At 39.2% G+C, this 24,400-nt stretch overlaps 3 protein-coding genes and 1 long non-coding RNA gene across 6 annotated transcripts in view; 3 read left to right on the top strand and 1 right to left on the bottom strand.

Moving 5' to 3' along the window:
• The window catches only part of tcf7l1b (transcription factor 7 like 1b), a 31,405-nt gene extending 28,480 nt beyond the window's left edge, over window positions 1-2,925 (top strand). The window contains exons 8-12 of one of the 2 annotated variants that reach the window (XM_068703698.1): window positions 546-680; window positions 826-988; window positions 1,079-1,186; window positions 1,392-1,443; window positions 1,988-2,925. In XM_068703698.1, coding sequence (XP_068559799.1) covers window positions 546-680; window positions 826-988; window positions 1,079-1,186; window positions 1,392-1,443; window positions 1,988-2,472 — 943 coding nt within the window. In that variant the 3' untranslated portion in view covers window positions 2,473-2,925. The remainder of the gene's footprint in view (window positions 1-545; window positions 681-825; window positions 989-1,078; window positions 1,187-1,391; window positions 1,444-1,987) is intronic. The other variant, XM_068703699.1, reaches the window with a different exon arrangement.
• Window positions 2,926-6,624: 3,699 nt separating this feature from the next.
• On the top strand, window positions 6,625-11,033 carry tgoln2 (trans-golgi network protein 2). Its single transcript, XM_068703598.1, has 4 exons — window positions 6,625-6,832; window positions 7,731-8,350; window positions 8,836-8,919; window positions 9,020-11,033. Exons 1-4 carry the CDS (start codon window positions 6,778-6,780, stop codon window positions 9,023-9,025), a joined length of 765 nt encoding a protein of 254 aa, XP_068559699.1. The 5' UTR covers window positions 6,625-6,777; the 3' UTR covers window positions 9,026-11,033.
• A 104-nt stretch (window positions 11,034-11,137) lies between these two features.
• zgc:153044 (uncharacterized protein LOC751678 homolog) lies at window positions 11,138-12,500 on the bottom strand. The gene has a single exon (XM_068703599.1). It carries the CDS (start codon window positions 12,389-12,391, stop codon window positions 11,846-11,848), a length of 546 nt encoding a protein of 181 aa, XP_068559700.1. The 5' UTR covers window positions 12,392-12,500; the 3' UTR covers window positions 11,138-11,845.
• A 4,417-nt stretch (window positions 12,501-16,917) lies between these two features.
• Window positions 16,918-21,819, top strand: LOC137867377 (uncharacterized). 2 transcript variants are annotated; one of them, XR_011102171.1, is made up of 3 exons: window positions 16,946-17,569; window positions 18,149-18,627; window positions 19,238-21,819. It is a non-coding gene; the product is annotated as an uncharacterized lncRNA (long non-coding RNA). The 2 variants fall into 2 exon arrangements; XR_011102170.1 differs by having other exon boundaries at window positions 16,918-17,569; window positions 18,149-21,819.
• Window positions 21,820-24,400: the final 2,581 nt, after the last annotated feature.

The following is a 24,400-nucleotide window of genomic DNA, read 5'->3' as shown; positions in this document are numbered from 1 at the left end:
GATGACTCTGGACTGCGAGCACAAGGCTATATTGTGCTCGGTCTCTCATGACAGCCTGTGTGACATGTTAAAATAGAGGAATTTTCCAATCTAACATTAACTACGAGTGTGTGATAGAGGGATATGGAGCTTAATCCCCCCTTTGTTCATTACAATGCTCCATTGTACTAACAATTGGAAATAAAGAGAGACACTGTGAAGGTGTTCTGTGTGGACGGCTGTCAGAACGCTCTCTGGAACGCAGTAAGGAAAGTGGTTTCAGGTGTCATGGCCATGCTGTTACCATGGTAACAACACACTCCACTTTTCTCCAGCCATTGCTGAATAAAGGGGCTTTTGAAAAAGTCTCTATTTCAACAAAAAAGCAAGCATGTAACTCATTGTGTGTATGAATTTAGTCTAGACGGACGCAGTAGGCACAGTGAATTTCACAGTTTAAGGCAGGGCGGTTATGTGCCAAGCTAGCTGAACCTCTTCTCGACAGGTTAACAGAGTTCTGCTGTTAACCCAGACTCTTAAAATGTTGAATCCTGTTGCCCTCACAGCTTGGTGTCCAGCCGTTTCTCCCCTCACATGGTGACTTCTCCGCATGGCCTTCACCAGACCGGCATTCCTCATCCCGCCATTGTCTCCCCAGCTATCAAACAGGAGCCCAATGACATGAGCCCCTCAATGCATGCGTAAGAACATTTAAAAAAAGTCATTCATTGTATCAAAACCTGCTTACGTTGCCGCACAATATTTCCCCTTGTTTGCTATAATTCACCAGCACCTCTCCACCCCTCACAGTTTAATAACAGCATATTTTCTTATGTTTCGGATTAGCAGAAAATCCCCTGTTCCTCCCAAAAAAGAAGAGGACAAGAGGCCTCATATCAAGAAACCTCTGAACGCTTTCATGCTGTATATGAAGGAGATGAGAGCCAAAGTAGTGGCAGAGTGCACTCTGAAAGAGAGCGCTGCCATCAACCAGATCCTTGGAAGACGGGTAAGTAGCATAGAAGGGCATGTGAGTTTACAACTCTGTGTGTTTTAGCAATTCTTTGATATCTTCTGTCTTTTCCATCTTTGTCCACAGTGGCATTCCCTGTCAAGAGAGGAACAAGCCAAATACTATGAGCTGGCCAGAAAAGAGAGGCAACTCCACTCTCAACTCTATCCAGGGTGGTCAGCAAGGGATAATTATGTAAGTATCACATTTCCATGATCAGCTCCTATATTAATAAGTAGAGGAAGTTAGAATCAAGCCCTTTTATCTCACCAGACTCAATCAAATATTACTTTATCAGTCAATTACAGTAATCACGCTTTTTTGTTATAAATGAGTGACATTGAGGGGTTTACTTTCCCTATAAAAAACTATTTTTAACAGCATTGTTTTATCTGTGCAGGGAAAGAGGAAAAAGAGGAAGAGGGACAATAAACCCGACTCAAAACCAGAAGGTAAGGGGCCTTTTCTTCCCGACCATCTTTATTTAGATAATTTCTTCACAAACTGGAAAGTGCAACCTGCTACACTGAACCTTTATTCTATTATTTGTATCTACCTTTTCTGCATGGATTATTTTCACCACTAACACTTACTAACGTTTTCCCTGCTTTTATACTTTGACAAGCAGCTTATGAGGTTCAATGCTAATAGTGGCAGGTATGTCTGTTGCTGTGCAACGACCTCTGTCATTTGCCCAAATTAAGAGAGCTTTCCACACAGTGCACATGTTGGTGTAGTGTGTCCTGTTCTTCTATTGCATCATGACTGCATACCATCTGAATATGTTTAACATCATGTTTCACTCACTGTGTTGCAATGTGTTTTCAAGTTGATTTGCACGTATCATGTTTCACAGCTTTCACTGCCATCGTCTTCACTGTTTTGATAATCACTTGTTCACTTCTGTCAGCGGGAGCATTGAGGGACATGAACCAGATTTGAAGCCAGCAGCAGATCCATAATTCAGATTTCTCACTTCTCCTTTGTTTCCGCCAGACTTCTCGATAAGAAGCAAGAAGCAGTGCGTGCAGTACCTGCCCTCGGACAAGATGTGTGACAGCCCTGCGTCGTCCCACGGCAGCATGCTTGACTCACCGGCCACTCCATCTGCAGCCTTGGCCTCCCCGGCTGCTCCTGCCGCCACTCACTCCGAGCAGGCCCAGCCGTTATCGCTCACCACCAAACCGGAGGGACGCATGCACCACCACTTCTCCCTACCTGGGAAGGCTTCTGGATCCACATCCTCTTCTTCATCATCCTCCTCCTCTTCCTCCTCCTCCTCCCATACCCACCTCTCAATCCCACATGGTACTTCAGGTAGCCAGTCGACCACACCCATTCTCACCCGGCCAATCCCCTTCACCTCTCTGCACCCCTCCATGCTTTCCCCCCCTTCCCCTTTCCATCAGGCAGCCCTTCACTCCCATCATGCCCTGTTCCAGTCGCAGCCCCTCTCCTTGGTTACCAAACCAACTGAATGAATTCGCAAAGGCAATTTTCCCCATTTATTGTGCTGTATATTGCTTTTCTTTAAAATAGGTATTAGAACAGCTTTTTTTCTAAATAATGAAAAGGAAGAAATATTATTGGTCAATATTTGACTATTTCCTTTTCTACAACTCTGAATGAAAACAAAATGTATTTTTTGTAAAGTTTACTGCAGAACTGGTTTCTTTTTGATGCATTTATCCAATGAACCTCTTGTATAAAAGAACCAATGTACATAACGTTTCTTTATAAAAACAAAAAGGAACAAAAACATGTTTTCTTTTTAGCCAAAACCTGATTAATGTTAGTATTAAGTTTAAGTCATAGTACTGGCCAATAATTGCAGCCCCCTTTTCAATTCACGAGTGTGTGCCCCTTTCTTTGACATGTTAAATAAACATTTGAAATTGTTTCTTAAAAGAAATGTCTCTTTTTGTATTTTTGTGTTCTGTCAGCCCTTGTTTTTGTCATTTAATAAAGGTTTCTTTAACAAGGTAATGTGGTTTAGATTAATATTCTCATACTAGCGACCACAGTACATAACAAGTCGATAACTGCCTTCTGTAGGTGTTACAAATGTAGATTTAGCAGAATAATTTACAGCCACACTCAAATTGAATAAGAGTCCATAACACACCTGCCATTTTTAGTCTTGTGTTCTTCCTCATCTTCATAAAAACCTTGCTGATGGTGGCAGGGAGTTTAATGATTAATAAAGCAGAATTAGGCTAACCACACTGGAAAATGAGCGCCTGAACCAGAGTAACAAAATTTGAAGCCCAAAATAAATTCGAATAAAAAAATAATAGACGTCTGCTCCTTCTCACGTAGCGTCCCACAACAATGACAAAAAAGCAGGTCAGCCTCATCCCAGCACACCAAACCCTGCTTGGGTTCCCTGTTCTTCTTGCACTTTTACTGCATCTTTATTCACCGTTTGGCACACTGCTTAGGATTTAATTAACTCAGAGGTAATGGGATGGAGCCCTAGGGACCTCATTAGGCATTTCAATTAGTGAAATACACAAGGTAGGTTACAGTTTTTGGTGGCTTTGGAGATGAGGAGTAGTGCCAGGGATGGACCAATTATGTCAGGGGGGGGGAGCGCACTGATGCCCCCCTCCCCCTCTCCCCACCTACTGACTTAACCAAGATCATACCCACAGGGAGATCTACAGAGCTGGGAAATGTTACTTTTCAACAGCATTTGAGCTGACTGGAACATTCAGTATGTTTACATACTAGAAAAGATACATTTCAAGAGAGTGCCCCATCAGGCACATTGGAACAACAGGGCAGTCTGGGTTAATTGATTTTAAGCTTAGATCCCACAACAATTATTTCAACATTGTCACAAATATCTGGGATTTTACTGAGATTTAGTGAGCAGATATTATTTATCATTATCTCTATTTCAAATAGGCTTCTAAAACTAACGACAGGTGGACTGAGGATGTGTTTCAGTTTAGCCCCGTAGAGGCACCAAACTGTCAAGTCTCCCCCGCTCTGTTTTAAGCCATCATTAGCCATAATAAATCTTTTCTTATTTGCCGGTCTATCTTACATCATTCCAGGCACAAACCACAGAGTCGCTGGTGCCACGGCCGCCTGCTCCGAGTCACTTCACCAATCTGTCAGTGAAATTACAGGTAATGAGTTGTCAAAACAGCCAGCAAATCTGTCTCCTCAAGGCTATACATCCAGTGCAATGTTCAATTCTCCTAAGACAGTACCCTTATTATGAAACTCAGCCCCCAAGTGAATGGCTTCAAATGGGCTGGTTCGTTCCTCTATTAAATACATTCCCCTACCTGTGCTTGCTTACTTTTTTAAATCTTGTGTCTGAGTTTTATCATATTGAAGAAAATCCCATGAAAACTTTATTATTGTTATAACACAATTGGATCGACAGAATTTAATACATAACACATGAGCAAGTAGGATTTTAAAGAATGGCCATTTTGCTCAGTTTTAAACACAATATCTATTTGAAACAGAATATAAGGTACTATAACTTAAAGGTCCCATGCTCCACTCAAAATGTAACACGCCACTGTTTATCTCTAATAACATATCTGGTTGCTGCTCCACTCAACATCTGCCATGTAAGCACGAGGTCAGATTTAATACATGTTAATTTTTGCTCATTAAATTCTTCCAATCTCTTGCCAAGGTTCTTTTCTGGGCCTTCCTTTGATCTTGAATTTATTCCAGGTTAACCCTTTGATAGTTCACATGCGTAGTAATATTGCACAGAGTACTGTCATTCAATAAGTCACTAAAATTGTTTTAAAAAAAGAACAAAATTACAACACTTTAAATAAAACAACAGAAACGCACACCTGACAGCACCTTTTAGCCTACATGCATACAAGGAAAAAAGGCTGACTCTGATAAAAATCAAATCATTGTGTTCTTTAGGTTAACAACTAGACTACATAAAACTAATCACAAAAGGCTGTATATCTTCCATTGACTCATGACCTTATATTCCCATTAATAACCGGATGCTGTGTTTGCTTCACATGTGGTTTCCCAAAGTGATATTAATTGATTGTTTCTGTAACATTCACTGAGCTTAGCAACACTCAGCTGGTGTCTTTGTGAAGATAGGTATAGCTGGCTGTGAGCTTAAGAACCTCCTTAATGTATTATTCATACCCATTTGACCTTAAAGATGGAAATGCAAATGGGTGTCAAGAATGAGAGGGATCATCGGACTTTTTAAATGTCAAATAGCCTGCCACAATTAAGACATATTCATTACAAGAACCCACAGGTCCCCAACACCCAACTGAGATGTAAAACACCTCCAATTAACATTTTGATGATTATCTCGTCTATTATACTGCTGCAAACCTTCAAATCAAATCCCTATAATATTGTTACACATTACTTATGGTGCTCAGCTGTAAAGTTCAGTGACTTTATGTCACTTATTTTTACTTAATGGCATTTTACTCTCTCGAATAAATACATTTGTAAATCATTAAAAGTTATAACATGATTAAACCCTCACAACACATGCACATAAAGCAATCTGGTGTCATCATGTGCTTTTGTCAGTTTTCTTTTTCAGTTGCAGTGTATATCAATACTGCCATCTGCTGATAAGGTCAAATACTGACATGATCACCTATGTGGAGTATATGTGTATCATGTCCGCACCTAACCTGTGGGTGGCAGTAATAACACAAATGTGGTGGATCATTAGGAGAACAAAAAGTGACAAAATAAAATAAAATAATAATTACAATTATTAGTACTGTTGTAATAACAATATATATGAATGTAATATAACATTTAACTTTTCATTAGTGCTCTCTTTACCTTTACAAGTCCAGGTCAGCCGAATACAATGGGGTGTAAGTACAATAGGAGGATGTCAGCTATACATACAGAATTATCTGTATCTGAATCTGGCCTAAATATTTAGTCTCCCTTTGTTTCCACATTTGCTGGACAAATCAAACTAAATAATGCAGCCGTGAAAGTCCTATCCTATCCTAATGCCAAGATTAAAACACAAATAGCTTAAGTCGGCTCAAACCAGATCAAACATGTTTCACTCTGAGAAATGTATTTACAGAGATATGTGCAGGTATGAAGGAAAGGTGCAGTTTTTTGAAAAGGGGAAGAGTAGCCTTTACCTTTCCCTTTATCTTCCTAGTTTTTTAAAGACAGTATGATGTATTCTAGCTTTGTGTACGGCTGGTTCAAAACACTTCAACGAGTGGCCACAGGCATAAAAAGTGTAACTTTAAATGTAACTCTCAACCCAATGACATTTTTCATAACTGTGACGCTAAATATGTGTTGCAGTTTTCCTAACTATAATGCAACTATATTTTCAGATACAGTAATGTCAATATCACATTTCAACTACAATTGGAATCAGTTAAAAAATGAATCTATTTAATCAACAAACTAAATTTAGATTTGACTGCAGAAGACTTTTCTTTTTCCTGTAAGCATGAGCACATTTTTCTACACTACATTTACCTGCTTTTCCTGTTGGTCTAGCTCTCCTAGGCTCTGTACCAGCACGCATCACTGCCGTGTTACACAGAGCCCTGTAGTGTCGGCACTCAACCTTCTGGTGGCGCTAAAGCACACCGCTGTGTTTCTCACTCTGCAGAAGAAGAGCAGCTTCGGTTTGTACACGGAAGCACGAACAGGACTTAAACCAAAACCTCCAACCTGTCGTTTTAGCTTTGTCAAAGCGGATTGTGTCGTGAGCTTAAAGAAGAGACCGGTTGAATATATTTGGTTTCTGTTTGAATTGGTGTGCAGACACAATGAAGACGGCTTTCTTGGCGCTCGCCATATTTGTGTGTTTCTGCTTGGTCAGAGGTGAGTGCAGTTTTGTGTCATTTTGCTATTTATGTCATCCTGAGACTATTCAGCGAAGTGTCAGATAAATGTTTGCCTCCCATATAATCCCTACTAAATCAGACAATTAAGGTAGTTGTCGCTGTTGCTGTATAACAACGTGTCACTTGATTTAGCTTAGAGAATTTGAGCTAATCACAGCTAAGGCTTTGTCATATCTTCAGTGTTGGCTTTACTAAAATAACATCAGTGCATTTTACATTGTATTAGTTCAATAAACATACATTCAAAGTGACATGTCACTGCTGTTTAAACATTGACGAAAGTAGGATTTACTTTTGTGTATTGTTTAGTTTTAGTCCCCAAACTATTTCCGAAAAATGAAATATCACGTTACACAAAAGACAGAAACACGTACTGGATTTTGTGTAGACGTCATATCCCTAAAGTATGTCAGTCGAATAGACGCCACACCCTCATCACACACACACACACACACACACACACACACACACACACACACACACACACACACACACACACACACACTTACCGGTTCATGAAACCTGTTCCAGGTAACCTTTAAGTACAGTGCACACAACAGACTATATATAGCAGCTTAATTACACACATATTAAGTACTTTTATCATGAGATTCTACTTCTATTTTTTGTTTATCATATAGTTTGTGACAATTTGAGTGCACAGTGTTTTATGACCTCCTCTAGAAAGCCTCTGTACAAGACGTGGTCACTACATTAGCTAATAATGCAGGAACCACCTTAGTTGTTATTGTCCTTTCACTAACACTAAAAAAGACCAAGTGGCACGCAGAAGACCTGGGGGCAGCTATAGAAGCACAGGTCCATTTACCATTTGGTAAAAACTCTATTTTATTTAATTTTCTTCTTACTTACAGGGGCTTCAGATGAAAACCTTCTGGGGCAGAAAAGCACCGCTTCATCAGCAGCATTCAGTACAGTTGCTGCAGACAATGCAGCAAAGACTGCAAAAGCAGAAGAAACTAATCTAAAGTCTACAGGAATGCCAAGTAATACAGTATCAGGCAAGACCGAACCAAACAAGCAGGAGACAACAAACCATAAGCAAACACTAGCAAGTGTGGATGTGAATGGTAACATAAGGCCAAATATGACTAATAAAGGGCAGCAAAATTCATCTGACAAGGAGAAAAACAATGAGCCTGCAAGCACACTGACTCCTCCAGTTAAGGATGTATCAACACCTGCAGAGTCGGGAGGGAAAGACAAGGAGCCAGAGGCAAAGGGCGCTGAGAATGTTGAGCCAGAAGGAGACAAAGGCAAGAAAGACAAAACACCTTTAGAGGAAGCCACTGAGGAAAAAACAGAAGGAGGGGGCGTCAAGAAGGACGGCAAAAATAGAGAAACCTCAGATAAAATTCCGTATGAGCCAGCTGGTATAAATGAGGAGGAAGAAAGCAGTCATTTCTTCGCCTACCTTGTCTCTTCAGCTGTGCTGGTAGCAGTGCTTTACATCACTTACCACAACAAGCGCAAGGTAAATGACTTCACACCTCTTTCCTCTGCTTCATACTTCATGTATTTTCCACTGACCCAGATTTGTGTTGGAGATGTTATGTGCGTGTCAACCATTTTGGTCTGTGCAATCTTGTTGTAAAAAATTAAGACGATCAAGTAATTGCTGAGCTAGAACTGAAGACAGTTTAACTGATTGTAAGTATTTGCTGGTGTAGTTAACACAACATTTGGATCGGACAAACAGTGCAGAAATGTCATGCACTGAATATTATTATATTATTTGGTACATTTTGTCAGCTTCTGAGTTGCAGATATATTATTGGGCCCAAACAATTACATGGCAATGGTGAGAAACAATCTTAAAGGAATAGTTTGACATTTTAGGAAAGTGCAGATTTATTTTGTTACCGAGAGATTAATCCTCTGCAATGTCTCTCGTTAAATCATATCCATATTTGTTTTGTAGATCAGGCTTCATATAATATCCTTTTCTCTTTTCCCCAGATAATTGCCTTTTTTTTGGAAGGAAAGAAATCCAGATCCACACGTCGCCCTAAATCCACAGAATACCAGAAGCTGGAACAGCATGTAAGTTGTTGAAGTAAAGAACCCCCCCCCCCTCTTTTTGGAATCATAATACAGTAACATTAAATATTTTGAGTTTTGAAATATCTCTATTTTCTTTCAGATATAATCTCCACTAATTATCTTGAAGCTTAATGAATCAAGCAGCTGAACTCACTGGGTTGTGTGAGAAGAGAGTGAATGGATACCTAATTCATACATAAGTTCCTGGTTTACTCTGCATTGATTTCACCTTTGTGTTAAATGGACATTCTTCTATTTTATACCTTTAGATGCTTATCGTATGACTATGCAGATGACACTGTTGCCTTATTGAGGAAATGCAGTGAAGGTAAAATAAGCATGCTGTTTTTGCACTTGTGTCGTTATTCCACTTGTAAGGCAATCTTGTAATTTGACCTGACTAAGGTCTGGACTCAGGATATTTAAGTAGCAGATGAAAATGATAACTGTTTGGATTCCAGAACACTAGTGATTGCACTGTCCACTAAATAAGCCATCTGATTATTTGTAAAAAAAAATACTGTGTACAATTTCTTTGAGGTTGTTTTAAATGTCTATTTGATGAATTGTATCCAAAATTTAGATGTACTTAAGTATCACAGTGGGATTTCTGCTTGTCTTCACAACCATGTGGTATTGGCCAGATGAATGTAATGACCTTTATTTTCCAAATGAGATGCTAGCACAGTGCCCACCCACTTTCACTGCCTGAAGGCTGAGACGTAAACATATAAAATATGTGCTGAAAGAAACAGTTTTAGGAAATGCGCTGATTGTCTTTCTTGCTGAAAATTACATGAGAAGATCAATACCACTCTCAAATATTTCTGGTAAGTATAACATTAAAGGAGCAATGTAAGGGATTCAGAGCATTAACATATTAGCTAACTACAATTAGTTTCATGTCAGTAGACCCAACTGGTTAGCTCAACAGTGTGCTGCTCTGCTCTGCACTGCCCTCTTAAGGCGGATGCAGCTAATAACGCCGTTCAGACCGGTGTCTTTGTTGCTGAAGCATAGGACCCAACCTCAGGCAATAGAAATGCTCCCAATCTCATATTTAGCACTTTAAGGCTACAGCCAGCTGCCGGTAAGAGTAGCCCAGCATAAGGACTGGAAACAGGGAAAAGGCTATAAAAAGCCTCCTTCCACCACCTTTAAAGTTCACTCATTAAAACTCTCATTTCACTCTTTGGAAGAAAGGAAATTAGTATATTTCCCAAAATGTTAAGATTCGTCCGACTGATGTATTGACTGCTGTCGAGATGTTGGTTTCATGTGCAAAGGCCTCTTAAATTATCCAAATGTTATATGAGGTGTGACTGGCATTAAAATGTTGTTTATCCAAACTGCCAGTCTGGTCACTGTATGGCGGCCCACCTCCTCTGTGGCTTCTTTTGGATAAACATCTCTTATTCGGTCCACTTGTTACTTTGCATTTAAACTCTAATCTGAAATGTTGTTAACCTAAAATCGGTTCTGTAAGAGGTAGTTGGCCAAGAGCTGCATTGCTTTGAATGTTTGGAGGGAATTACTGGTTGACCACTTATACGTTAGATTGAATATTTCCTTTAGATTAGAAGTGTGTTTATGTTTAGAGTTGACAGACTTGTGCCAAATTGTGAATTTTACTGGGATTCAATGTCTTATTCTTGTTTTGTGCCCGTTTCCTAAATTAACATTCTAACAATTGACATGTGTAACTGGCCTGAGGTCACAATAACAGCCCTTTCTGTTAAAAGAAAAATAAATGTATCCCAACTGTTTCTTGTAAGAATCAAAGCCCATATTATTTCCCAATATATATATATTTTATTGTTAAATCTGCAAAGAAAACACTGCATTTGTTAATTCAGTTGCTCTTTTCATGAGTGAAATAAGTACCACAATTAGCTAGAAAGCATCATTCTCTCATACAGTCTAGCAGTTAGCATGAAATCTGCATGTTTTCAAGATGTTTAATGAATATATAGCTAAATAACTAATTAAGTTTGTTAGGAATAGCTCTCCATAAAACACAACTTCCTCTCCTTCAAGACTTTCATTGTACATGTGTCTGATGAACCAATTGAGATGAGTATTGATTCTGAAATAAAAGCTTTTTGTACTTTCTAGCTTTAAATGAGTTGGTTTGCTTTTCGGCCTTCACTGTCATTGCTGCTTTAGTGATCCAGGGCCTTTAGTCACAACAACGTAAAATGAAAAACCTTGCAAAGTATCATTGGAAAAAGTTTTAATAGTGAAAGTACTTGTGCAGAAAAATGACAGCCATGGTTGATCATTAAATATGGAATTAATATATATTATAGGTGATACTATAATAGATTATACCTATGCAACAACTCCGTAGAAGCATTTTAATGTTGTCGATGGGCACGGTGGAGCTAGTTTACCTACAGTTGGGTGGTTTAGTCCAGTGGGACCTAACCAAGGGGTCAGGACCCCTCCAAAGATGATTGAGGTAAAGAAAACTACTCAACTTCATTGTTTTAACTTCTCTGGGATTTTAGTGAAGTATTAGATAGTTTTACCTCTGACAACACCTGAGAAATTTAGTGAGAATTACTCTTTGGTACAACTGCTAACACCATACAGAAATGTGACAATGGGCTCCCATAGACATTTTTCTCTGTAAGGGCCTACAAGAGCTTGGGGGCTGCAGGTTTTGTATATGTTTTTCATGTAGGCTAAACTGGTAATTTGCTGTCAGATAAATGTATTGCAGTAAAGAGCACAATATTTCCATTTGAAATGTAGTGGAGCCCATAATAACTCATCAGGGAGTACATTAAGCCTTTATGTTTGTTTAGATGACAAAACAGCAGTTTATCACTCTACATGCGACACACAATACAATATATTTATGCTCATACATATATGGATAAGATTGTTAATACTATCCACACTATGCAGTGCAGTGGTTTCTTCACAGTGGCATCATATTTCTGGCCTCCTGTTCATAAATGTCAGGTAGCTCTCCCATGGAGGAGACAACCATTCGGACAGAAGTGCACCCACGAAGCTCCATCTCATAGCGGATGAGCTGTTTCCAGAAGCCGTTATTCGGCCTCACGACGGGTCGACAGGTCCTCACCCACCTGTGGGCCTCCAGGAGAGACACACCGCGGTGCTTCATCAGGTAGGCCATGCACAGGGCGGAAGAGCGGCTCACTCCGGCGTTGCAGTGCACCAATGTGCGGCCACCGCGGTCTGCGGTGAGCTGTATTTTATCCGCCACCTCGTCAAAATGCTCGCTGAGAGGAGACACCGGGTGGTCAGAGACCGGGATGTGGATGTACTCCACCCCGGGGTGAAGAGGGCAGCGGCTCCTGGTCTCGGTGACGTTCACGATGCAGCTTATTTCGCACCGGGTCACCTGGGAGGAATCTTTCGCCGCTTTGCCATTACTGAGGTAGAGATGGTCGGTGACTCGGCACAGGCCTGACAGACCCGCAAGACCCGACTGATGCATACACAACGTGAAATACCCCACTGCGACGTAGATGCGTAGACTGGATGTAAGATGTCGTTCCAGAATGTTGTGAGTTGCGCGGTTAGCGATGCACAATTGTAAGGCAACTCCGGATGGCCAAATCCGTGTGAGTGCACACGCTGTCGCCCCCTGCTGGTTGGGGGTCTCACGAGGTAGACAACGCCACGGTTTCTTTCAGATTCTCACTGATTAGCATAAAACAAAGACACAAAAAACAAAAAGTGAATCTTATTTTATAAAGTGTGACTTGTTTTTATGGTAATGTTCTCTAGTTTATTCCTGTTTTTTTTGTGAAGCACTTTTGCAAATTTGATTTGAATTAGTTTGTAAATAAGCTTTGGTAATGTTTATATTCAAACCATAAAATAAATAAAAAATGAAAGCTATTCATACAATAATAAGACACCTGAGCTCAGGAGTGCCCAAATGGAAACAATTTGTAGGGAAGCAAAATGTACCTGCTGTAAATAATAAAACCGCATCGGTGCTTGGGAAACAAAACAAGAGGAAATTGTAGGTGCTACTATTTAGATTTTAAAATGGGGTAATCCTCTGGAGGGAGCATGAATTTAATGGAAATCAGGCCAGTACTGAAATCACAATCTTTTAAGGTATCTTAGACTTCCAAAACAAACAACCACATCTGGAAGAACTATTTAAAGGCACTTTATATAGACTTTTCAAAACATCTAAATATTGTGTATGTAATCAATTTGAAGTAAATATTGTTGACAAATGAGACAGTGGGGAAGATGAGTTGATTAAACTATTGATTGGCATTAAATGAATCAGCAACTATTTCAATAATCCCTTAAGTCATCTTTCAAGTAAAATGTTCTATGTGTCCAGATTCTCATGTTGCTTTTTTATTTTATATCATAACATGTAGGCCTATATCTTTGGGTTTGGGATTGTTGGTTAGTCATAATAATTTAGCAAGTGTAAATGAAAGATATGTACAGCCAGGAACATATAGTTATGTTGTTGTTTTTACATTTTGGAAGCTGTTCCATCTTTTAACAGCATCTGTGTTATAATTTAATTATTCAAACAATTAAATGTTGTCGTCATCGGCTCATAAATGTACAGTTGCATTGTAATGATTTACCCTGCAAAGATATTCACACATTCAACATTTTTTCTTTCTAAACAATATATACTAATATAATATAATATTGCCCTTCAGTCAGCTCTTCTTGACTTTTACAGGTGGACCTGCATCAGGTGACCCGTCAGTGGCTGGGGTCTCCTCAGCTGGACTGGCTGCACCATGACTGACAGTTAGTTCCTCTTCAGCTGAGCCAAAAGCATCTATAACTCAAGCAGCTGCTGCTCCATCGTTTGAACGAGGCATATTTGTAATGCCGTCAGAATAGCAAGGAGCGGTTGAGGCCGTGCCATTTGTACGAGGTGTGGCTGAAGGCCATTCACCTTCATCAGCCTCATTGTCAGAAGGAAGCTCCTCTTCAAAGTTTTCCATTGGGCAGACCAGCATTTTGTCTTGTCCACACTGGATAAAGCACAACAATCAATCAATGAAAGAGTCAATCAGAATGCAACTCTGTCCATTCATACATCTATTCAACTGTACTGATACAGGACACACAGTAACTTACAAGCTGGTGTCTATTTCATCCACCAGATGGGTCATTGTGATGAAAGGGTGCTGGAGAGCGTTCTCAGGAATGATACTGTTCTCAGGGTCGGTTTGGAAAAGGGATTTCAGTCAGTTTTTATTTTTGTCAGTTCAGTTTATTGCTGCTTCACATCTGGATGGCATATAGCCTAGAGCAGGGGTTCTTAACCTTTTTCACCACGGGGCCAACTTTTCAAGTACAAAGTGGCCCGGGGCCCATTCAAATATTAACACTGTATTGGTTTAACTAATTGATTGCACTCTAGGTTTGATTTGTATTCAATAACTAAATCAAATTCACTTACAGTTTAACAAGCAAAAACCTTGTCAAATACAGTAAATGACATGATACAATGTGATCATCACATTTATTTATCATGTGTATGTAAACCTGCATACAAATACAACAAGACGCCCAACAGGCTAACAATTCATGGAACAAATCAAGGTATTACAAGAACAAATTTAAAGGCTCAAGTCAGGCTTATTAACACAAAAATAACTAATAATTAGGTTTTACTACAGAAAAAAAGGAGGGACTCTCAAAAAAACTGAGAAAAAAATGGAAATTTGATAAATAAATATGTGGTAATAAAATATATACATTAAAAATAATAAGTTTCAAATAAAAAAAAAACTGTAAATAGAATTTAAATAAAGTGCAAATGAGTGCCTTATAATCTGCGAATTATATGCTTTAGCAGTCTTCATTTTTGCATGGCAGAACCAGAAGTTGTTCTTCATATCTGTGACAAATGAACAATAACAACAGTCACAACAGTCCACACAGTGGGCTCTTGGCTCTGCCTCGTTACCTCCGTTCACAAAGCTGTACTTAATGAAGTCAGGATTGTAAATTTAGACTTTTCGGGGGGGGGGTTTGGCACCACTTTCGTCTTCATTTTTTTGTTTTAAATTAGTGCTGGGCAACGATAAACATTTTTAATCGCAATTAATCACATGATTTTCTGCGATTAATCGCATTGTTATGCGCAATGTTCAATAATGAATTCAAAAGTAGTGTATTGTGCACTTTTATTTTAAAAGTACTGCTATATGAACAAAAGTGCAATAACATTTGGTTTGCAAACACTTTAAACAAATCAGGTTCTTTTTAACAGCAGTATTCCCTTTACACAGTAGCAGTTAAAATACAGTTATAATGATTCTGATCATAGATATTCAGCCGGTGTTCACAACTTTATTTTCATGTGTGTAATAGATGTAATTTGAAATACACACCTTGAAAACTGCAAACCTATCTGGTATGTTTGCTAAATTCTCAGTAGGATAACTAAATGATATGCTTATTATACATATTCCAAACAAAACAACTTTAAAAAATTGAAAAAAATAATTTAAATTAATCATTTCTTTTTTGCTTTTTTTGGTCAGAAACATATGCAACGCTGAGTACCGTGTAATATGTGTGGTATTTGTTATAAATGTACGTTGGTACATAGAGGGTGATAAGAAACTGTACCTGGAGGGACTTAGGACCCAGGGGAATGTAGGTGAAGCTTGGAACGTGGAGGGAGTCTGTACCGGGGCAGTAGCGAGCATGTGAAGTTATGCTAATAAAGAGTTAAGAGCAGTTTGTACTCACGTGCTTATATGTTTATTTAAAAACACAACAATATGTATTTTGATAGTCACGTTTGATCCTGTAACGAGACGTGTCACCCGGGGGGGGGCAGGAAGAGACGCCACACAAACACACACACACAATACACACGAACAGCTGTTCACCACACCGTTGTCCTCTTAATAATAATTAAAAAAAACTGCGTTAATGCGCGATAAAATAATTGTCGGCGTTACTTAATTAATGCGATAATAACGCGTTAACTTGCCCAGCACTATTTTAAATACTTCTCCATATTTTTCGCTACAGGCTAGCGGCTAGCTGAGTGTCTTCTTCTGCTTATTGAAGCTTGTTAAACAACTGACTGACGCATTACCGCCACCAACTGGTGGGAAGCTATATTGTAACTGAGCGTCTCATGGATAACAGTAATATCTCTGGTGTTTATTGATAACCTATGCGGTCCCGCGGCCCACAGGTGCAAAACTGAAAGTTTTCTGCGGCCCTGTAGGTGGCGCTCGCGGCCCAATCGTGGGCCGCGGCCCCATGGTTAAGAATCACTGGCCTAGAGTACATGGTTCTGTATGTGTTATGTATCACAAGCTGGGTTGACTTCACTCAATAAGGAATCTCATTGTTTAGCCGGCCATCGTGAAATCATTTGCATTACTTTTATTTTTATTTTCAATACATGATGATGTATTATATTTTTTATTTATTCTGGGATACCATACACAAGATATCCCAACATTTCACTATAATGGTTCTTCCTCTAGCACCACCCTCAGGCCCGAAAATGCACCATACAAATGTCTGAATTTATTTCACCTCTCAAACTAATTAGTTATCGCATGAGCAAAACAGCCATACATAATACTGTGTGAAGCATCTTCAATGTTTTTTAAAATCTCAATAGGTTAAGGATTTTATTTTCTATTACCAATAATAGACTTATCATCATTGGTTTATATATTTCACTTATTTATACAACACACGGTCATAGCTTTTCAAAAGTCCTTCATTATAAAACAGACATAAAACCACTATCAAACAATGAAATGCTGATTAAGCGTATACATTACAATATGAACAAGCAGGCATGAAACTTTCAAAATGTATTATTTCAACCTATTAGTTACACTTTAAGATTAGCTGCTATCACTGACATTCATGTAATTAATAATTTGAAATTAATTATCAGCACAGCTGAATATGGACAGTATTGTGCATTTCTGTGCTAAATGTCTAAATGAGAAGCAGGGAAAAAAAAGAATAACTGAGTGTGTTGCGCATGTATGTGGAGATATCAGTTGCTAATTATCTATTACATGTGTATACACCCTTATGTTACAGTGTGTATCTTTAAGTTACATTATAGCAGAATATCGTCGTGTCTTTTGGTATGAGGTTGTTGTACTAGCTGCTTGTGCCTGCAGGCAGTCCTCGGTTGCCCAGGAAACACAGATGGTGGATGAAGGGCGCGCATACAAAAGACCATAAACCTGTGGCAGCAGCTGGAGACCGAGACCACTGATTAATTCAGGTCTGTGCAGTCCCTCTTATTCAAAGATGTCTCTGTTCTCTTTAATACCGCCCATCCATTTCCTTTGTCCCGGGGCTTCCGTCTCCACTTTATCCTGTTTTCCCTGGACTGGTCTCCCGTCAGTGCGCAGCTGTTGTTGGCACTCCCACATCTGCTTGTCTCGGCTCGGCAGCCATGTAGACGACGCTCAGCCGCGGCTCGTGTAAGTGCGCATAGCGTGTGGGTCCAGGGGGCGAGCAGCCTTATACTGCGGGGCTAATCACAGCATACACAAGGCATGAATTTGCAAGTTCGGCAGCGCCTTCAGCATGGAAGAAAAAGGAGAAAAAAGAAGATCTTTTCGCGTCGCCCGATGCTGCAGGTCACGTGCACGGTGGAACCTGGAGATCACTGGTAGGAAAAAAGACCACATAGTTAATTTTATTCTATTGTGATTTTAGAATCAATGATTTTGTAATGCCCTAGGACTCAAACTAGTTGATTTGGATTAATCTTTTGTCAAAGTAGATACACATGATCTCGCTTAATTCCCTGCAGAGGAGGGCCTGGTCTGTCTTTCCTCAACCTACATCCTTGCAGGCTTTATGTCTATTAAAATATGCATATTTATAGAAATGCTATTTCTGGTGCATGCCAGATTAGATTGATGGTTTATTTAATATTGGACTAAATGTTGCCGTAGCAGTGCAGTATATACAGTATGCCTATAGCCTACGTGGTCTTTCATCTCCAGACAGACAGTATCCATAGCATGAGCTGCAGCTACTGTACTGTATTTCTTTGCTGTGTTTGAACAACAGAAATGTCAGAGAAATTTAACTCAAGCCTTATGGTCTAAAGTTTTGATTGTATGTATTTATATATGTATATGTGTAAGGCAAAGTGGGGCCATTAAATCCCCCAAAATGAATGCAAAAACACAGTGAATCATAGTGATCCACTGTACTTATTCAGTATGCCTTTATATTTTAGGTAACCTTGTGGCCGGTGTTACTGGATTCATCTACAGAGCTGCTGACATGTCACCAGTCGGGACACTGGGAGGGTCCAAATGGGAACCAACAGCAGGACAGGTTATGTGTACAGGCTGGATTATATTTAATAAAAAACCCACAAGGGAGGATAGTTTGTAATGGCACACAATATCAGATGTAGAATGTAGCATTAATCAGCCAGTCAGATAATTGATACTGTAGCCTATATCTGTTGGCAGTAGGTGTACTCATTTGTCTTAATAAAAAGCAGTAAGGAGAAGCAATTAAAAAAAAGAACAAGTAATCCCTGGGGTATTTTGGGAGGACAGTTGGGTTGCGTCCCACTTTTCTGCTGCTTTGTGTTGTGTATTCCTCTCCAGTTACACTGATGAAGGAGCAGAACGGGGCTCACTCTGGACCTGACGAGTGGCATGGCTCCATCTCCCTCTGCTGTGCTGCCTCGCAGACTGATAAAGGGTCTGACAGTGGATTTACACCACTCTGACTTTCATTCCTCTCATATACACTTAACAGTCTGCACTGTGACTTATATTGGTCTTGATGAATATAAACTGCAGAGCCAATTTTTATGGACTCTTATCTTGCTTTTTGCCCACATACAGGATGTGTTCCTATGTGTGTGTGTGTGTGTGTGTGTGTGTGTGTGTGTGTGTGTGTGTGTGTGTGTGTGTGTGTGTGTGTGTGTGTGTGTGAGAGAGAGTGTTAAGCCCCTGTGCCTGCTGAGAGTGCAGATAAATGGGGACCAGATAGAACATGGAAGATTAGTTATGTGTTAAATCGCTGCCATATTTTCAGCTATATACTGCTATCCTTTTCCAGGATTATGGTAAAGAGTGGAGATAAACCAACCTGAAAGTGGAGACCATGACCAAATCAGATTTAGCATAATCATCTTTTCAGATTCATTATTCAACATTATGCAGGATTATCCTGGAAATAAATTGGTTGAATGTTTGTAAGTCAAGGACAAAAATATCTTCAAAAGTATGTCATGTCCAACAGGAATGTGTTCAAGATGTTAAGAATCAGAACGATCAGAAAATCTCTTTTGTCATTTTTCAAGCAGTGATCGATGCATGGTGCCATCGCTGATGTCCAGACCCTCAGAAGGAGAGGATCCATGTCCAAGTGTTTCCCCACAGAGAGACGACTTCTCCTGCTTTTGTGTTTCAGTGAAAAGGGCTTCGAAGAGTTCAAAATGCCACTGCTGCTTTGTAGACAGTGTCAATCTGATCAGATTTCACGGAAAACATTTAACGGCTGGTGTTTTGAGTCTAAAATAATTATCTGCAGCGTTCTTTCCTGTTTCAAATGTGCAAATTTTTCCGGCTGTGAGTAATACTAATAATGCTTCATCTACACCCACTATCATGAGTTCTTTGGCTGATCAAAAACACAGACACCGCAGCCATCAAACACCTCTCACGCTTGTTTTCTTCAGCTGCGTGTGCAGTGACCTCTTCGCTCCATTACCTTGGTTACTCTGTCAAACACTTTGGCTACTTTTTCCCATATAAGACACTTTAAATTCTTCAGAAACTGTTTCAACATGTGTTAACTTCTCACCAAAGCTAAAATGTATCAGTGCCAGATCCAGAACTGGAAAGCTTTGTTATTTTAAGCTTGTAACATAAAAAGGAAAATCTGCTCAAGTGAGTGAGAATGATGAGTTTTCTCACATTTAGACAATGTGTAATTCAGACAGTATGTTTTTTGTTTGTCTTAAAACTTCTTAATTTGGGTATTATACCAACTACTTTCATGGCTCTACAGTGTGTATTTTTATTCTAGCGTGTGGGCAGGTGTGTGTCAGCGTGAGTGCATGTGTTTGTGTGCATGTGCTCTATTTGTGTGTGTGTTTGTTCCTGTATGTGTGCATGTGTCTGTATGATAAAACACTTTTGGAATTGGCCTGAAGCTACTAGCTGCTTTTCAATGGATTTCTCTTCGCTGCACAGATTTAAAATGCCTGAATCTCTCTTCTTTTAACACATTGAATGTACCAGACAAAGGATTCAAAAATATTTACAAATGATTCTTAGTATTTGTTAAGACCTCATTGAAGTACCAGTTAGGTGGGGGTTCTTGTGATCTAGATAATCACAAGAATGATGCTGGAAATTAATGGTGTGTAGTTTTCTAAATGATGCCTGCTAGCATTAATTAAACTGTCCCGATGCCTACTGCCCCATCATCTGATACTTCAGCAAATTACAACAAATGCTAATAATTACGTGCAAATAACTTTTTACCTAGGTCTGGATTCTACTAACAATATTTGACTAATATCTAACAATACTAATGTCGGCTAACAGTCGGATGATTACTAACCTGTACTCTGAATGCTGATGGCTGGCTTTGTTCTTTCTAACCCACTGACTAACCCTCTGCTTTATGCCCGCAGTCCGATGCACTCACTCCTCTCTCATGATCCTGCAATCCTTCTTCTAGAAATCACAGACTAAGATGAATTATTGAAGAAGAAAATCAATGAAAACTGTTAAAGTGAGCAAGTCGAGAAGGGTTTCAGGACTTGGGAAGGGAAATGTTATAAACCATTAGATGGGAAGAGGAGGAGAATCAGCTGCTGATAACAAACTGGGTTGACCACATACTTAAGAATCCTCACAAAACCGATTATTATTAAAAATAATATCATGTCACTGTGCCGCACTTCAGAGGCTAAATTCACATCTTCAGAGACCATCTTTCTATCTCTACCTGTGTGGTCAACCCTTGCAGATGAGTGCCTGGCTTGTCGTCACCACAGGCCAAGCAAACCTCAACTCCACTACTAACTTATTACGGTATTAATACTAACAGTGGTGAGGCTCTAAAGACCCACCTGTTGCTCTTACTAACATCTGTGTTCCCTCTGACTAAAACATCCTGATGTCTGTAATCAAATTATTCCATCTCTTTGTTCTTCTTTAATTAAATCAAAGCATGCTTTGTGGCACTAGTGATGCTTATTACATGGACACTTTTATCCAAAACATCTTCTAGTGCCATGAGTTTGTATGCTTTTTAGCAGTGGGAACTAAGTCCTATATAGCTCTAACTTTGTCAATGACATGCTCATCAGAAATCCTTATAAACAAGCCACTAACATCTCCTAAAGTTAAATTAACAGGTACCAACCAAAGAGATTGTATTAGCTCTCTGCAAACTAACAAACTAACCCACTAATAAACTAATAATCTAACAAAAACTAACTAAAATCACTAACTTTGTGCTGAGTGGCAGAATTTGTGAAGCACCCTGTTTTGAGGAGTTGCATCACTTATTGAATGTACTAACAGAATTTAGTTTTTTAAGAATGACGTATTGATGTGCCTGTCTGTGTATGTGTGTGAAAGAAAGAGCACAACACTGTGTGTGTGTCTGTGTGTTTATGCTCTCAAACAATGCATTTAACATATCAATGCAGATTATATTTATAGAGCAGTTTTAGCCAAATGCATCCACAGTTACTGACTACTCTGGTAGTACAACTGAGCACCAGGATATACTTCAAACAATACACTTTGTGAAGTATCATGGATGTAAATGCAAATAAGTTCAATGTACACAACTAGTTTTGTACGATATTGCTAATTTATCAGTTGTCATTTTACATGCTTTTGTAATAAACAATTTTCACATATATATATACAAAACATGGTTTTATTGCATTGTCTCTTTTCTCTGCTATTTACAGGACAAATTGCAACTGACAGAGTCTAATACAAAACATCCCATGCAGGCAAGCATTACAATTGTCCACAACACAAATAGGAAAAGCAGAGTCTTGTCCAGGAACATGTTTTCTGAACCCAGCGAGAAAAAATTAGAAGATTTGTATTTCTATGAAAATGTGAAGTGCCAACTCCAGGAGTGCCGTTATCCTAAATAACATCTTTACTCTCTTAACTGCTGGAATTACACTGAAGAATGATTGCTGTCACAGCATGTTCATCGCAGGCAGAGTCTTGCAGAATACATTTATAAAAAAATGTTTTAAAAGAACTTAAATCTGTGCAATTCATCAACATGTGATGTTTTCAGGATGTTTTTTTTACTCAAAAGTTGTAAGAGTTTGGATTTTTTACATTTATTTAATACTTATTCATCTTTATAGGTGATGCAATTAGATCACTATGTCTCACCTCTGAATTAATATGTTAAAATCTCTTCAATATCAATGCTGTCTGATACATGTTGCCACACATCGATGGAAAGATTTAAAGATTTACTACATAAAGTGTTACAGCAGGGGGCAGCAACTCATCAGGTCAGAAGAATTTTTGTTTTTTGGTGCAGTTATTCCATATATTTGCAACTAATGGACATATTTTATTTGAATGTTACACTTTTTATATTTGCTGTTTTGTGGTTGTTTGCTCTTTTTATTTTTTAAGAATTACATTGGTGTCATTGAACATAAAGGTGAAACACTCTTGGCTGGCAAAGCCGGCGGTAAAATGAATAACATCAACATATATAAAAGTGTCTCTTAAAATATGCACAGTAAAGTGTCGCCACTTTAAAGCAATGAATTAATCATAAACACTTTTTCACCTTGAAACAGAAGACACAACACCACAGAACAGACACAGTTTTATAGATTTTTTCTGTGGAATGAAGTATTGTTTACTGTTATATGTGTGTGAGATTTCTTAATATGCGTTGAATGGCACATGTTTTTAATGCAGCTGTCATCAGACTACTTTTCCATTGCATGCTGTGGAAGCCCTAGTTTGTCCTAGTGAGAGGTGCAAATCAAAATGTTGCTAATTTACTTTTGCTCAACAACTGCAACGGTGTTCAATGACCTTAGATCCATCAATACTGACAGCCATGACCAATGTGACCAATTGTATTTTTACTTATCTATTAATAACACATAATTGTGATCATTCTGGCTGGTTTCCAGTTAACTGGCATACATGTTTATGTGTATGTGACACAGACAGAGAGAAAGACCATGGTATATGTTACACACTGAAACATTCACACACACTTTAGTGGACCTTCATTCCATCTTCATCCTCCTCCTTTGCTTGTGTCAGGCAGAGGGGGCTCTGCTCTGCCCCCCATTTGAGCCCGATGTGATCCAGATGACGGGGGTTCCAAAGGTAGGAGCAGCGGGGCCCGGGGTCTCCATGGGTCAGCTGTAATTCACCACAGAGCTCAGAGAGCAGAGTCTTAACACACACAAAACCCCTCACAGAACAGTGAGGCTCCACTTAAAGTCTTGAATATCACACAAACTCCAGTTCAAAGGCAACAATGTTGGGATGAAAAACATTAATCGGCTAAATGATGTTCTCTAGTGGATGGTTAGTTTAGCCATTCTTTGAAAACACACTAATGCTCCAGTTTACTTGGACTTGGATGCCACAGAGGCATGTGTGGCCAAGAGAGAGAGAGAGAGAGAGAGAGAGAGAGAGAGAGAGACAGAAAAAGAAAAAGAAAAAGACTGTGTGGTGAAGAAGAAACAGAAAGCAAGAAATAGTTCCTCAATTATTTCATTGATTCAGATTTTGTGGAGATTTTACCGTCTGTGTATTTCTGTATTACTCTCCTAAAAAAGAACTAGGAATGTCTGTGCACAGTGTATATGTGCCTGTGTTTATGTGTGTGAACCAGAGGCAGCTCTCTGTAACCAGAGCCTCCATCACAGGGAGGATGTCTGCTGAAATAACAGCTCACTGCCTCCAACGGAATTTGTCTGTAAGCTGTAAAAGATGGCGAGGGAGAAGAAGAAAAAGTGAGCTTGGGAAGTATTTCTCTCTGTGGCGCTGTAATCAGCAGCACTCGGCCCTGAAAATAGTAAATCCGCTCAAAGACAGTTCAAGGGCTGAATAGAGATTGCTCTCCCTGCAGGTATGTGTGCTTTTGTGTGTGTGTCTCTGCTTGTAGTTTGAATGAAGACGTGTGGATCTGGAATCTAAGGTTGAGGCTATTTCTATTTTTACAGTCTTTGTCTGATTTAAGCCTGCTCCACATTCATTGATGTTGATTGTACAAGCTTAAACAGTCCATACTGCCCATATATGTTAGCAAATGCACACAAACCACAGTGTAATATAATGGTGAGATCCTTTATTTCTAAATGTAGTCGGGACAAAGAGCACCAGACAAATCATACACCTCCTTGCAAAATGTGAACTGCAAGCTCCATTACAAACTCCACTGAAACAATTGAGTGCTTACTGTATATAGATCTGTCTCATTGTTGCATTTC

This window comes from Cebidichthys violaceus, unplaced genomic scaffold, assembly GCF_023349555.1.
Source record: "Cebidichthys violaceus isolate CVI_PGR_0920_01 unplaced genomic scaffold, fCebVio1.0.p SCAF_9, whole genome shotgun sequence".
Classification (NCBI taxonomy): Eukaryota; Metazoa; Chordata; class Actinopteri; order Perciformes; family Stichaeidae; genus Cebidichthys; species Cebidichthys violaceus.
This window is presented reverse-complemented; position numbering and strand designations above follow the sequence as displayed.

Bases quoted from the DNA above. Each gene is read 5' to 3' on its own strand.
- tgoln2 (XM_068703598.1), top strand. From the start codon at position 6,778: ATGAAGACGGCTTTCTTGGCGCTCGCCATATTTGTGTGTTTCTGCTTG. The intron at 6,833-7,730 runs GTGAGTGCAGTT...TCTTACTTACAG, and splicing joins GTGTTTCTGCTTGGTCAGAG to GGGCTTCAGATGAAAACCTT. The intron at 8,351-8,835 runs GTAAATGACTTC...TCTTTTCCCCAG, and splicing joins CTTACCACAACAAGCGCAAG to ATAATTGCCTTTTTTTTGGA.
- zgc:153044 (XM_068703599.1), bottom strand. From the start codon at position 12,391: ATGCATCAGTCGGGTCTTGCGGGTCTGTCAGGCCTGTGCCGAGTCACC.